The following is a 13,713-nucleotide window of genomic DNA, read 5'->3' on the forward strand; positions in this document are numbered from 1 at the left end:
ATGGCCGAGGCTCTGGATGTCCACAGCGCCGCCGCCAGGCTGGCCCGCCTGAGGCCCGAGGAGTTGTGCGAACTGGCAGAGAGCTTCACATTCAGCCTCCGTGACAAAGAGCTGCGCCTGCCGCCGTGGCGGGGTCCTGGTGGGAGCGGCGGGGCAGCTCCGGAGGGAGAAGACCCGCTGGCGGGCCCGAAGGAGAGGCAGGAGCTTGCGGCCGCCCTGGAGAAGTACAATCAGGCCCTGGATCTTGGTGAGTGCTCGCACACGCCTCCTCCCCACAGAAGAAAGCTTCCCACCCTGTTGCCTTTATAAGCAGCAAGGGCAAAAACCCTGTCAGTCACTGTGTTCGGCGACGCTGCGCCACAACCTCGACCCGTGTTGCTTTGGCTGGCTCGCAAGGGGACAAACAAGCCCAGTTGCGTTCCTCAGCTCCCTTCCTTATGTGGGAAGTGGATTAGGGATTTCCCCACAGGGAGAAAGCGCAGTGAATGGGGGCCTTTTCCAGGAGTGGGTGTTTCTGCCAATGTAACACGACGCAAGGCAGCCAGGCCTTGCCTGATACATGGATGAGAAGGAATTTGGCAATAAGGGGCCCCTTCTGAACACCTGGGTGGAAAGTGCATTGTGGCGCTTTATGCACAGCCTGGTGTTTTTGCAAACTATATGTGAAGTGTAGAAAGTGGAAGTGTGTCACTTTCTAAAAAAAGAAACACCTCCCCCACCCTAACCTTGTGTTTCCTGGCACTGTGCTTTTGGGGATCCCACTATTCTGTTGGGAGCCTTTTGGTACTGTCTGTTACCAAAAAATTTTTTTCAATAAATTGTACAATAATTGTACATTTGAATATCTACTTGCCATTATTCTGACTATGTTTCTGCTTTCAGAGCTAGTTATTACTTACATTATTACAAAAAACAGTAATAATTGAATGCAGTTACAATAATTTATGATAATAAAGAGTGGACACATAGTCCTACAGATACAACTGGCCCTTTGAGGGTGACCAAACTGCTGATGCGGCCCCCGATGAATTTGAGTTTGACACCCCTGCTCTAAATGGTTCCACCCCATGGAAGTCAGTAGATGTTTTGGAAAAGCATTCCATAATAACCAAAACAGATCCCACACTACTTCTATTTAAACCATTTCTCTTATTTGAGTTAATTGATGGCTTGTAGAGTTTCCAGCCTTACAACTCTTACCCCTCAGAGTCTTTTGATGGTTTCTAAGACTTCCACTACAACTGAACCTCTATAGACTTCCCTAGCACTTATATGGCTTCTCCCCTGTATGAGTTTGTTGATGAATTCTAAGCTTTCCACTGTCAGTGAAGCTCTTTCCGCACTGTTGTTGTTGTTTAGTCGTTTAGTCGTGTCCGATTCTTTGTGACCCCATGGACCATAGCACACCAGGCACTCCTGTCTTGCACTGCCTCCCGCAGTTTAGTCAAACTCATGTTCGTAGCTTCGAGAACACTGTCCAACCATCTCGTCCTCTGTCGTCCCCTTCTCCTAGTGCCCTCCATCTTTCCCAACATCAGGGTCTTTACCAAGGATTCTTCTCTTCTTATGAGGTGGCCAAAGTATTGGAGCCTCAGCTTCACGATCTGTCCTTCCAGTGAGCACTCAGGGCTGATTTCCTTAAGAATGGATAGGTTTGATCTTCTTGCAGTCCATGGGACTCTCAAGAGTCTCCTCCAGCACCATAATTCAAAAGCATCAATTCTCCGGCGATCAGCCTTCTTTATGGTCCAGCTCTCACTTCCATACATCACTATTGGGAAAACCATAGCTTTAACTATACGGACCTTTGTAGGCAAGGTGATGTCTCTGCTTTTAAGATGCTGTCTAGGTTGATGCTGTCTTTCCGCACTACATGCATTTCAATTGTTTCTCTCCTATGTGACTCCGTTGATGGTTTCTAAGTGTTCCACTGTGACTGAAGCTCTTTCCACACTCCATGCATTTAAATGGCTTCTCCCCCATGTGAGTCCGTTGATGTGTTCTAAGGTTTCCACTAGCAGTGAAGCTCTTTCCACACTCCATGCATTTAAATGGTTTCTCTCCTGTGTGAATCCGTTTATGAATTCTAAGGTGCCAACTGTGACTGAAGCTCTTTCCACATTCTATGCATTTAAATGGTTTCTCTCCTGTGTGACTCTGTTGATGAATTCTAAGGTGTCTAAGGTGTGAACTCTAATTGTTCCACTGTGACTGAAGCTCTTCCCACACTCCATACTTTCAAATTGTTTCTCCTTTCTCTTTCCACACTCCATGTATTTAAATGGCTTCTTCGTTATTCACATTGAACATGGCCCCACAGTCTGGTTTGGAGGGCGAAGTGGGGAGGAAATCCGATTTGTTTTCTACGAGAAGAAAGGAATATTAGCACCTGCTCTTATTTTAACATCTCATATATTCTATCCTGTCCCCCCTATGTTCCACATTTTTGGGAAATGGAAATGAACTATTGTGAAATAATGGTAATGCATCATCAACCTTTCATAACCCTTAATCATCGTTAATGAAGCAGCATTGTCTCAGAATATGGTTGAACTGTGGTATTTAATTTTAAAATAAAGAGGTTTCTCACAGGAAAGGGAGCTGCTCTGAACTTCCGGTTGACTGCGCCATCTTCTCCAGTCGGAGGTCCGTTGATGATGATGATCCAGCCCTTTAGTGGTTGCTGGTTTGTTACTGCACCAAATGCAAGGTGTTACAAAAAACTGGAGCTTGGCACCAGTTGACTTGTGGAATTGCCTTACTTGTATATGTCCACTCAACTGATTCAGTTTGCAGAACTGGCGCTGTTGCTGGTGCCACATAATACTCCTTCTGTGCTGATAATAATTTAATTTGCCACTTGCTGCCTATTGAAATCTTTACTGGAGTCTCTCTCTTTTTTGTCCCTGGGGAAACAATTTTTATTCAGGGTTCAGATATGTAGAAGTTAGCATGTGCTTTTATCTATCTTTAGCTTCATTGTTTATTTTACAAGATTTTGAATATTAAAAAAACTGCTTTCAACATTGTCTTTTATTGAAAATTTATTACATGTTTGTTACTTTTTATAAACCACTTGGAGGGTCTATTTACAGTAAAGTGTTTTATAAATTTGACCTGATCTAGCATCAGTAAAGAAGAAGAAGAAGATATTGGATTTGATAGCGGCTAACATCCTCCTTTCCCTTTCTCCCCCACAACAGACACCCTGTGAGGTGAGTGGGGCTGAGAGACTTCAAAGAAGTGTGACTAGCCCAAGGTCACCCAGCAGCTGCATGTGGAGGAGCAGAGACGTGAACCCAGTTCACCAGATTACAAGACTACCGCTCTTAACCATAGCTGCCAAGTTTTCCCTTTTCTCGCGAGGAAGCCTATTCAGCATAAGGGAAAATCCCTTTTAAAAAGGGATAACTTGGCAGCTATGCTCTTAACCACTACACCACACTGGCTCTCAATAAAGATCAGCCAATCCATGAACCATGTTTCTTCCTCTTCTTCTTCTTCCTCTTCTTCTTCTTCTTCTTCTTCTTCTTCTTCTTCTTCTTCTTCTTCTGTGCAGCTGCTCCCATAAAGGATTCAGAGGAGATATTTATTCCCCTTGCATTTATCACAACCACAGTGATTTATTCTTATTCTCTGCAGAGTCCAAGAGATAGTTTCATACCCTGTCAGATATTGCCTTGGGGAACAATAATGTCAACTTCATAATTAAGGGCTGCAGAAGAAGAGGGAGTATAAAACCTAATCAGAAAATAGGAAGCTGCCTTCTAGCTCAGGACCATCTACTCATTGGTAGCATCTCTCCAGGTAGAGGACATCCTCAGCCCTACCTGTATCAGGTAGCAGAGATTGACACCTGACACCTTCTGGGTGGGGAAAATATGCTCCATCACTGAGATATGGCCCTTCCCTTCAATCCTATTTTGGGCAGAGCTGAACACCCCTTGTATTTGTCAAATTGCTGAAGCCTCTGTCTGGCAAATATTTGGGGTTTCTTCTAATTAGCTGCTTGTGTGGACAGGAACAGTCACAAGGAAAGAGTCGCAGGCAGACCCAAAATGATTATTGTTATTATAACGCTGCTTCTTTTGTTGCCTCTTGCAACCCATGGGATGCAGCAGAGGGCAAAATGTCCACTGAATCTGATCAAAGAGAGAAATCTAGCTGTTAATTATTACCAGGAAGGAGACCACCTCATTAGTGGAATCATATCTTCAAGATTAATTGGAAATCAACTTCCCTTGAGCTTTTCAAGCACCCCATTAAGCAATTTTGAGAAGTAAGTAATGGTGTGTTGATGTATTTCTGCTTTCCACCTGCTCTCCAAATTCCCCCATTTCAAGTGGAAACTCTGAGTAGGAGTATTGCTGGCATCCGTCTGTCTATTGGCAAACCCCACCTTTGCTCTTAAACCTGTGAGATGAAACTGACTGAAGCTAGGATGAATTTTTCCTGGCAGTCTAAACAATAATGCCATTGGATGGAGACCTGTTATTTGTTCCATTTGTTTATTAAAGTTTTCTGTACGTCACTTTACTTGGTGAAAAGAAGTGTATCAATGTGCTTTACACTATAATTTAAGTATTAAAAAAATAAGTCATGCTCTCTAAATTAAACTTGTTTTCTATAAGCTAGAAAAGCTGTGAGGTGTGTTTGAATTGTAGCTTTTCCGTAGCTGTCTCATTGTCTCTCATGAAATGTTGTGGAAAGTCAAATGCTCAGACCCATGGCCCTTGGCATGAATAATGGGAAGCTTCCTACTCTCAATCTGCAATAATCTTCTAGACGTTTATCCACAGAATTAGTGTCCTAGGTTTGACTCACTACCAATTTTTGCGAGATACATAATTTTTAGAGTGATCTTTTGATACAGTGGCAGCTAGTCCCAGGTTTGACTCGCTACCCTTGCCAGGAGAAGGCAGGCAGGCTGTTCCTTTATAGATTTGTGAAATGATAATTGGAGCAAACTATCTTCAGCAGGAACTGAACAATTCTTTCCCCCAGGCACAACATAACCAATGCAACTGCAATTGCCTGCTAACCTTAGACTACATATGTGTATGACCCCTGTTCCGCAGATTCATAGAATAATAGAATCATAGAGTTAGAAGAGACCACAAGGGCCATCCAGTCCAACCCCCTGCCAAGCAGGAAACACCATCAAAGCATTCTTGACATATGCCTGTCAAGCCTCTGCTTAAAGAGCTCCAAAGAAGGAGACTCCACCACACTCCTTGGCAGCAAATTCCACTGCCGAACAGCTCTTATTGTCAGGAAGTTCTTCCTAATGTTTAGGTGGAATCTTCTTTCTTGTAGTTTGAATCCATTGCTCCATGTCCGCTTCTCTGGAGCAGCAGAAAACAACCTTTCTCCCTCCTCTATATGCCATCCTTTTATATATTTGAACATGGCTATCATATCACCCCTTAACCTTCTATTCTCCAGGCTAAACATACCCAGCTCCCTAACCCGTTCCTCATAAGGCATTTTTTCCAGGCCTTTGACCATTTTGGTTGCCCTCCTCTGGACACGTTCCAGCTTGTCAGTATCCTTCTTGAACTGTGGTGCCCAGAACTGGACACAGTACTCCAGGTGAGGTCTGACCAGAGCAGAATACAGTGGTACTATTACTTCCCTTGATCTAGATGCTATACTCCTATTGATGCAGCCCAGAATTGCATTGGCTTTTTAAACTGCTGCATCACACTGTTGACTCATGTCAGGTTTGTGGTCTACAAACTTGTATACAAACAAGATTGTATACAAACACTAAGTTAAAAAACTGAAGAAGACCAAACCGAAACAGTATGATTACCTTGGATCACTGTCCCGCATGTCGTTATAGTTTATAAAGATAAACATAGATATATTTTGCCCGTTGGAATTGGTCGACGTGTTGCCTCTCTCTTTTTTTGGTATGCTAACCTTAGGCAGCTGAAATGTATCCTGTGGACTAAGATTGGCTCTGGGGACATTTTCTGAAGTGCTCAGCAGAGCTCAACATCCGTAAGTCTTTTTGGCTGGTGTGAGAGGTTGCTCTTCCCAAATCCCACCAGAAACATGCAGACCATTATTGGGGGACCAATTTTTGTGAGATATATAATGCCTAGAGTGATCTTTTGATACAGTGGCAGCTAGTAGCCACAGAACTGGTCAGATGACCAAGGAGGTTACCAGAACATGGGCCTCTATCCTCCTCCTTTGCAAAGATACTGCAGACACTATTACTGCTACACCTCAGCGCCACATTGTCCTACTTACTGGCCTCCTGTCACATTTGCCTTGATTTATACAAACAAGTACGCAACTCATTTTCACTGAATGGTGGGTGACTATGTGACACACCTTTTTGCAGCTGGATGGAAGGGAGAAACTGCCACGTTCTTTCCTTCTCACTTACCGTTCAGGAGATCAATCGTAACCCCAGGCTCTTACCCAACATCACCCTGGGCTACAGCATCTATGATACCTATTTTGATGGAAGAATAACTTCTGATGCCCTAACAGACCTGCTTGCTGGTGGGAAAATCAATCTTCCAAACTACAGCTGCGGAAGTCGGGGAAGCCTTCTAGCTACTATTGAAGGGGGTGAAACTGACATCTCCATGCACATTGCAAGCATGTTGGGCATCTACAAGATACCACAGGTAAGAACTGGGTTCAAGTCAAACATACCCAGCAACATTTGCCATTTCATAAGAAAAGCAAGGTATGCTTAAAGTAAAGTAAAGTTATGCATGACCGTTTGGACTCTGGTGTTGTGCACTCACCTCACTCTACAAGCCGGGGGAGCTGGTGTTTGTCTGCAGACAGCTTCTGGGTCATGTGGCCAGCATGACTAAGCTGCTTCTGGTGAACCAGAGCAGTGCACGGAAACACCGTTTACCTTCCCGCCGGAGCAGGTACCTATTTATCTACTTGCACTTTCACGTGCTTTTGAACTGCTAGGTGGGCAGGAGTTGGGACCGAACAATGGGAGCTCACCCCGTCGCAGGGATTCGAACCGCCAACCTTCTGATCGGCAAGCCCTGGGCTCTGTGGTTTAGACCACAGTGCCACCTGCTTAGCTTAGTGCAATTTATTTTATTGCTCCCTGCCCTCCAACCAGTTGCAGCCTCTGTAGCACATTGCTACATAAATTTTGCCCTGCCAGAAATCCGCAGTTCCATGCGACCGCCACCTCTTCTTATTAATAATTAAGAAATAATTAAGAAATTATTATTAAGCAACTATTTTACTTTTAAAGGACAACTGAAGGCAACCCTGTTTAGGGAAGTTTTAAATGTTTGATGCTGTATTGTTTTTAATATTCAGTTGGAAGTTGCCCAGAGTGGCTGGGGAAACCCAGCCAGATGGGCGGGGTAGAAATAAATAAATAAATAAATAAATAAATATTATAATTATAATTATTACTACTACTACTACTACTACTACAGCTCCAGGAACTATGAAACATAATTGTTTAATGTACAGTGGTACCTTGGATTAAGTACTTAATTGGTTCCGGGGTCCCATTCGCTCCCCGAAAAGTACTTAATCTGAGCACCGATAGCGCACGTGCGCGACGCGCTGATAGAGTACTTATGCGTGTGCGCGAAGCACACAGATCACTTCTGCACATGCGTGCGCTGCAGAACCCGGAAATAAACACTTCCAGGTCCGCTGAGTACTTAAACCGAAACTACTCAAACTGAAGTGGATGGAAACTGATCAAAATGTCAGTGTTGCCGAAGATCCTGTTTTTGTTTCAAATGTTACCTATCATAGGAAAGAAAGAAATTTTTGATTCGTGGAGAAAAGACCTAAGCAAGTTCATCTGGCTAGGGAAAAAAGCGAGAATACAATATAAATTATTAACAGACAGCAAGGAGAGAGGTGGCTGGGGGGTCCCGGATCTCAGACTATATTATGCCTCCGCATGTTTTTGCTGGATGAGGGAATGGATAGTACTAGAAAATTGTGAACTCTTGGAATTGGAAGGGTTTAGGAATAATAAAGGATGGCACGCGTACCTATTGCAAGAAAACAAAGGAAAAGATAAAAGTTTTATAGATCATATAATTAAAAAATCGGTATTTAAAATCTGGGAGGAATATAAAAACCTATTAGAAGCAAAGACGCCCTGGTGGGCGTCACCATTAGAAATGACAACGATGAGTGGCCGAGGTAAAAATAGAAAATGGCCAACCTACCAGGAATTAACAGTAAAAGAAGGGGATCAACTTATATTAAAGCCATATGAAGAAATTAAACATCATTGTACAAGTTGGCTACATTATTTACAAATACAAAGCTTATTTAAAAAACATAAAGAAATAGGATTCAATGAGGGCAAATCTAAATTACAGGAAATTTTGATTGATAATACGGCTAAACCACTGTCTAAGATGTATAAATTTTTATTAGAGTGGGAATTAAAAGATGAGGAGATAAAATCTGTAATGATAAAATGGGCTCAGGATGTAGGAAGACCAATCTATAAAGTGCAATGGGATAAATTGTGGAGATCGACAATGAGATTTACAGCGTGTTCAGGAATTAAAGAAAATATGATGAAGCTCGTATATAGATGGCACCTGACGCCAGAAAGGCTAGCTAAAATCTATAAGACAGAAACAAAAGAATGCTGGAAGTGCCAGGAAAAAACTGGTACGTATTTTCACTGTTGGTGGGAATGTAAGAAAATATATAAATTCTGGAGTGAGATATATGAAAAAATGAAGAAAATGATAAAAATTACGTTTGAAAAGAAACCTGAATATTTTCTATTAAGTTTAATCCCAGAAAGTATACCTAAAGATAGAATTAATATTTTCTTATATGCGTGTGCCGCGGCGAGATTAGTACTAGCTCAGAAATGGAAAGGAACAGAAACGCCAACAATCCAAGAGTGGCAAATTAAAGTAGTAGAGTTTATGAACTTAGCAAGAATGACGGCGGCAATTAGGAATATACCAAAACAGAGAATAATAACAGAATGGAGATACGTAGAAGAGTTTTTCAAAAAAGAAAATATCAAAACAGAGCTAGTGATTTGTCTGGAATAGAGAAAACATGTAGGAAAAACTTAGTTGGATTTAACAAGAGGGAAAGCAAACTAAAGAGGGAAATAATAGCAAGAGAAGCGATATGTTGGCGATTGGAAGCCAATTTTAATTTAAAATGAATGGATTTGATGGAGATAGGCCCATGTGTTAAGATCTAAGCTGGGGCTAATTTTCCTTCTTTTTTTTTTTTCTTTTTTCTTTTTTCCTTTTCCTTTTTTTTTCTTTCCCTTTTCGTTATGTTATGTTATGTTATATTATTATGTTATGTTATGTTATGTTATGTTATGTTATGCTATGTTATGTTATGTTATATTATGATAGGTTTGCCTAAGTTGATTTTGTATATTATTTGTAGTCTGATGGATTTAATTTATTTAGACCAACCTTGATTTGTTTACTTATGTTGATTAAGTTACGTTGGGTGGCTTAAATATGTAGTTATGTTATTTATATTACTTGATATACTATAGTATTTAAGTTGCCAAGTTATTTTATGTTATTAAGTTACTTTAAAAAATTTTTTTTTGGTGTCTGTACATCTTTTAAAATTTTCTAATAAAGTCTATTTTAAAATTTAAAAAAAAAAAAAAAAAAAAAAAAGGAAACTGAGGTATGACTGTACATTGAAATGAGAACTAAATTTGTAGTATGCCTGTATTGTATACCACGAGGCATGGTTAAAAATTTCCACTGAAGCTGAAGAAGAGCTTGCTAGGTTAATCATTATTGGGGTTGTATCATGGAACTGTACGTCTGCTGGTTCAGTCACATGAAAGAGATAGAATTAGAGGTCTATGCTTATGTTAATCTGGGAGACATCTATGTCTGGGTGTGTGCCCTTTGTTTGAAGCTACTGAAGAGAATGGATCTGTGAATCTGTCTCCAGCAAACAACCTCTGGCTAATGGAGACTGAAATGGCATGACATCAGCAATGAGCCGCATGGCACCACAACTGCCACCCACCAACAAGGTGAATGGAATTTTTCCAAACAGAGGGATGTTTAATGCAGAGTACCTCAAGAATTGGTATCAAGACTGATCTGGATTTAGGAGTGAAGAGTGAGATGGCCAAGTTTGCTGACCATACTAAATTGTTCTAGATTGTTAAACCAAAAACAGATTGTGAAGAGCTTCAAAAGAACTTCTCCAAATAAAAAGGCAAATGCAATTCAATATAAACAAGTGTGAATTTATGCATGGTGAGGGGGGAAACAACCTTAATTTCACATGTTTGCTCCTGGGTTCTGAACTGGCATTGACTGGACAGAAATGAGACCATGGTGTCTTGGTAGACAGGTCAGTGAAGATGTTGACTCAGTGCACAGCAGTCATGTAAAAGCAAATTCTATGCTAAGTAGACCATCAGGAAAGGAATTAAAAATAAAACTGTCAATCTCATAACATAGTTATACAAACCTATGGGGCCACTGCCTTTGGAAGGCTGTGTACATTGGTTTTTGACACACCTCAAACAGTGTACAGTGGTACCTCGACTTATGAAGACGATCTGTTCCGCAGCCGTCTTCGTAAGTCGAAGTCTTCGGTTCTCGAAGCGCATGTTCTGCAGATTTCGCGCTTCCGCGCAAGTGCCAAACGCACGCACCGCTTCTGCGCAGGCGCAGAACATGCACGCGGGGCAAAAAGACTTCCGGGCTTGTCGACTTCGGAAGTTGAAACCTTCGGAAGTCGAGTCGTTCGGTTGTCGAGGTACCACTGTATTATAGAATTGGGAAAAGTTCAGAAAAAAGGTGTTGGAGATGCAGTGGTCATATTCAAAAGGGACCATTGGAAAACAGTTCTAATGCTGCAGTCCATGCTGATAACACACAACTCTAATTTTTCAAAGGATTTCAATCTGGGGGAGTTGTGCATGATGTAGAAACCCCTCTGGGTGTAGTTGTGGACTGACCTCCCAGACCTATTGAAGGCTTCATTGTATTGCAGGATGCATTTTAATTGAAGTTTGCTTTTAAACTTTTGCATTCATAAGTTTGTTCTATTGTATTTTTCTAAACTGCTCAGAGTCTATTGCCATTAGGTGATAAATAAATTGCATATACATAAGATTCCAAAAAGCATTGAGGCTTATGCTAATTAAATATGTCATCATATTAATTCAATTCAATTCACACAGAGGTCTCCAATCTTTGTCCTGAGAAACACCAGTTTCCTTTCTTTAACAGCTCAGTTATGGCTTTGTTCTTCATGATAAAGTCCAGTCCCCTTTTATCTACCAGATGGTCTCAAAGGAAGAAACTCAGTACTTAGAATTGTGCATGCATACGAAAGCTTATACCCAGAACAAACTTACCAGTAGTTGGTCTCTAAGGTGCTACTCAACAATTTTTTTGTTTTTTTGTTTTTGTTTTTGTTTTTTTCGCCCATCTCTTCAGTAGATCAAGAGGACAGCATGAAAACAGCTGGCCTCAGGGTAGCACATTTAGTGACATATTTAGTCCATATTTCACAACTGTGCAACAAAGGAGCAGATGCCAAGGCAGCTGTGTGAGGATTTGTGTTATTGCTTCTCTTCATAGAAGTGCTTTATGATTGTAGTTTCCATGCTCCTGTTTGCTGTTACTGTCATCCTGGCATTGTAGTTTATTCAGTTACGTTGCAGTTACATCACTTTCCCCTTGATATTCCTTCTGTTTATGCCCAGAACACGCCTCGGTCAAGATGCACAGAGAGCTGTCGCCCTGGATATTCCAAGAAGGTTCAGGAAGGAAAACCAGTGTGCTGCTACGATTGTGCTCCCTGCTCAGAAGGGACAATCTCTACTCTGGAAGGTAGGAGAGGATCTCAGAGGAAATGGCCTTTGATGGGAGAATGGGGCAAATATTTGAGCCAGTCTGAACATGATCCTTGTAATGGCAACACATGGATGGAATGCCTCTCTAGTTTTTGGAGGTTCAAAGAGCAGCACTGGTAGGTGAAGGCAGTTTCTGCTGGATGGAAACAGCTTTCTACTTCTTAACCAATACATGCATACACCACCCACCAGCTGATGAGCAGATTGCAGCCTGCCTTGCATAAGTTCCCAATTGTTAAACCCCCGGCCTTTCCCATCACACAATTGGCATAAATGGCTACACCAAATGGAGAAACCAGCTGGGCCAAATCTGACCCAGTGGCCCAATGTTCCCCTCCCTGGTCTACTCTTAAGAGAAGCGGTTCCGTAATATCTCACAGACTCAGATTCTCTAGACATACTTCACAAGATCCTCTTTTGGGAAGGAAGCCATAGATCGAGAACTTTTATCTCTCTCCTGCCCAATAAAACAGTGTTCTTCCTGATCTTTCCCAATGTCCCCCTTGTCCCACAATTGCAGCAGCATTCACACTCCTGTAGGCTAATAATAATAATAATAATAATAATAATAATAATAATAATAATAATAATTTATTTATTTATACCCCGCCCATCTGGCTGGGTTTCCCCAGCCACTCTGGGCGGCTTACAACAGAAAAATGGGATAAAATAATCTATTAAACATTAAAAAGCCTCCCTGAACAGGGCTGCCTTCAGATGTCTTCTAAAAATCTGGTAGCTGTTTTTCTCTTTGACATCTGATGGGAGGGCGTTCCACAGGGCAGGCGCGACCACCGAGAAGGCCCTCTGCCTGGTTCCCTGCAACTTGGCTTCTCGCAACGAGGGAACCGTCAGAAGGCCCTCGGTACTGGACCTCAGTGTCCGGGCAGAACGATGGGGGTGGAGACGCTCCTTCTGATATTAGCATATGGATGTCTATTTTCCTCTATGCAGATACCAAAGAATGCACCACATGTCCAGAAGATCAGCATCCAAACAAGGAGCAAGATCAATGTGTTCCCAAAGTAGTCACCTTCCTGTCCTATGAAGAATCTCTGGGGAGCCTCCTGGCTTCCTTTGCCCTCTTCTTATCGTTCACCACAGCCATTGTGTTTGGAATCTTTGTTAAGTACAAGGAAACTCCTATAGTCAAAGCCAATAACAGGGATCTCTCCAACATCCTCATCATCTCCCTCCTTCTCTCATTTTTGACCTCCTTCCTCTTCATCGGACAACCAAGAACAATAACCTGCCTTCTGCGACAATCGGCCTTCAGCATCATCTTCTCAGTTGCTGTCTCTTCCCTCTTGGCAAAAACCATCACTGTGGTGCTGGCCTTCCTGGCCACCAAGCCAGGGAACAGGGTGAGGAGATGGCTTGGAGAAAGTTTGTCCAACTCCATTGTCATTTCCTGTTCCAGTGTACAAGTTGCTGTTTGTGCCATCTGGCTGGGATTTTCTCCACCCTTTCCAGAAGCTGACATTTACTCCCAACCTGGACAGATCATCCTGCAATGCAATGAAGGGTCTGTGGCCATGTTTTATGTTGCCCTTGGCTACATGGGCTTCCTGGCTGCCATCTGCTTCACAGTGGCTTTCCTAGCAAGAAAGCTTCCAGGGTCCTTCAATGAAGCCAAGCTGATCGCCTTCAGCATGCTGGTCTTCTGCAGTGTTTGGGTGTCCTTTGTGCCCACCTACCTGAGCACCAAGGGGAAATACATGGTAGCCGTGCAGGTCTTCTCCATCTTGACTTCCAGTGCTGGGCTTCTGGGCTGCATCTTCATTCCCAAGTGCTACATTATTATACTGAGGCCAGATCTGAACACGAAGAAGCACTTGAAAACAATAAGCTAA

General features: G+C 42.3%; 1 protein-coding gene across 1 annotated transcript; it reads left to right on the top strand.

Annotated features, from left to right (window-relative positions):
- Positions 1-13,713, top strand: LOC148687216 (vomeronasal type-2 receptor 26-like). The gene is made up of 5 exons (XM_088662561.1): positions 1-247; positions 3,560-3,618; positions 6,408-6,647; positions 11,711-11,837; positions 12,815-13,713. Exons 1-5 carry the CDS (start codon positions 1-3, stop codon positions 13,711-13,713), a joined length of 1,572 nt encoding a protein of 523 aa, XP_088518687.1.

The sequence above is a fragment of the Zootoca vivipara genome, chromosome 2 (assembly GCF_965207765.1).
Source record: "Zootoca vivipara chromosome 2, rZooViv2.hap1.1, whole genome shotgun sequence".
Classification (NCBI taxonomy): domain Eukaryota; kingdom Metazoa; phylum Chordata; class Lepidosauria; order Squamata; family Lacertidae; genus Zootoca; species Zootoca vivipara.

Bases quoted from the DNA above. Each gene is read 5' to 3' on its own strand.
- LOC148687216 (XM_088662561.1), top strand. From the start codon at position 1: ATGGCCGAGGCTCTGGATGTCCACAGCGCCGCCGCCAGGCTGGCCCGC. The intron at 248-3,559 runs GTGAGTGCTCGC...TCTTCTGTGCAG, and splicing joins CAATCAGGCCCTGGATCTTG to CTGCTCCCATAAAGGATTCA. The intron at 6,648-11,710 runs GTAAGAACTGGG...GTTTATGCCCAG, and splicing joins GCATCTACAAGATACCACAG to AACACGCCTCGGTCAAGATG.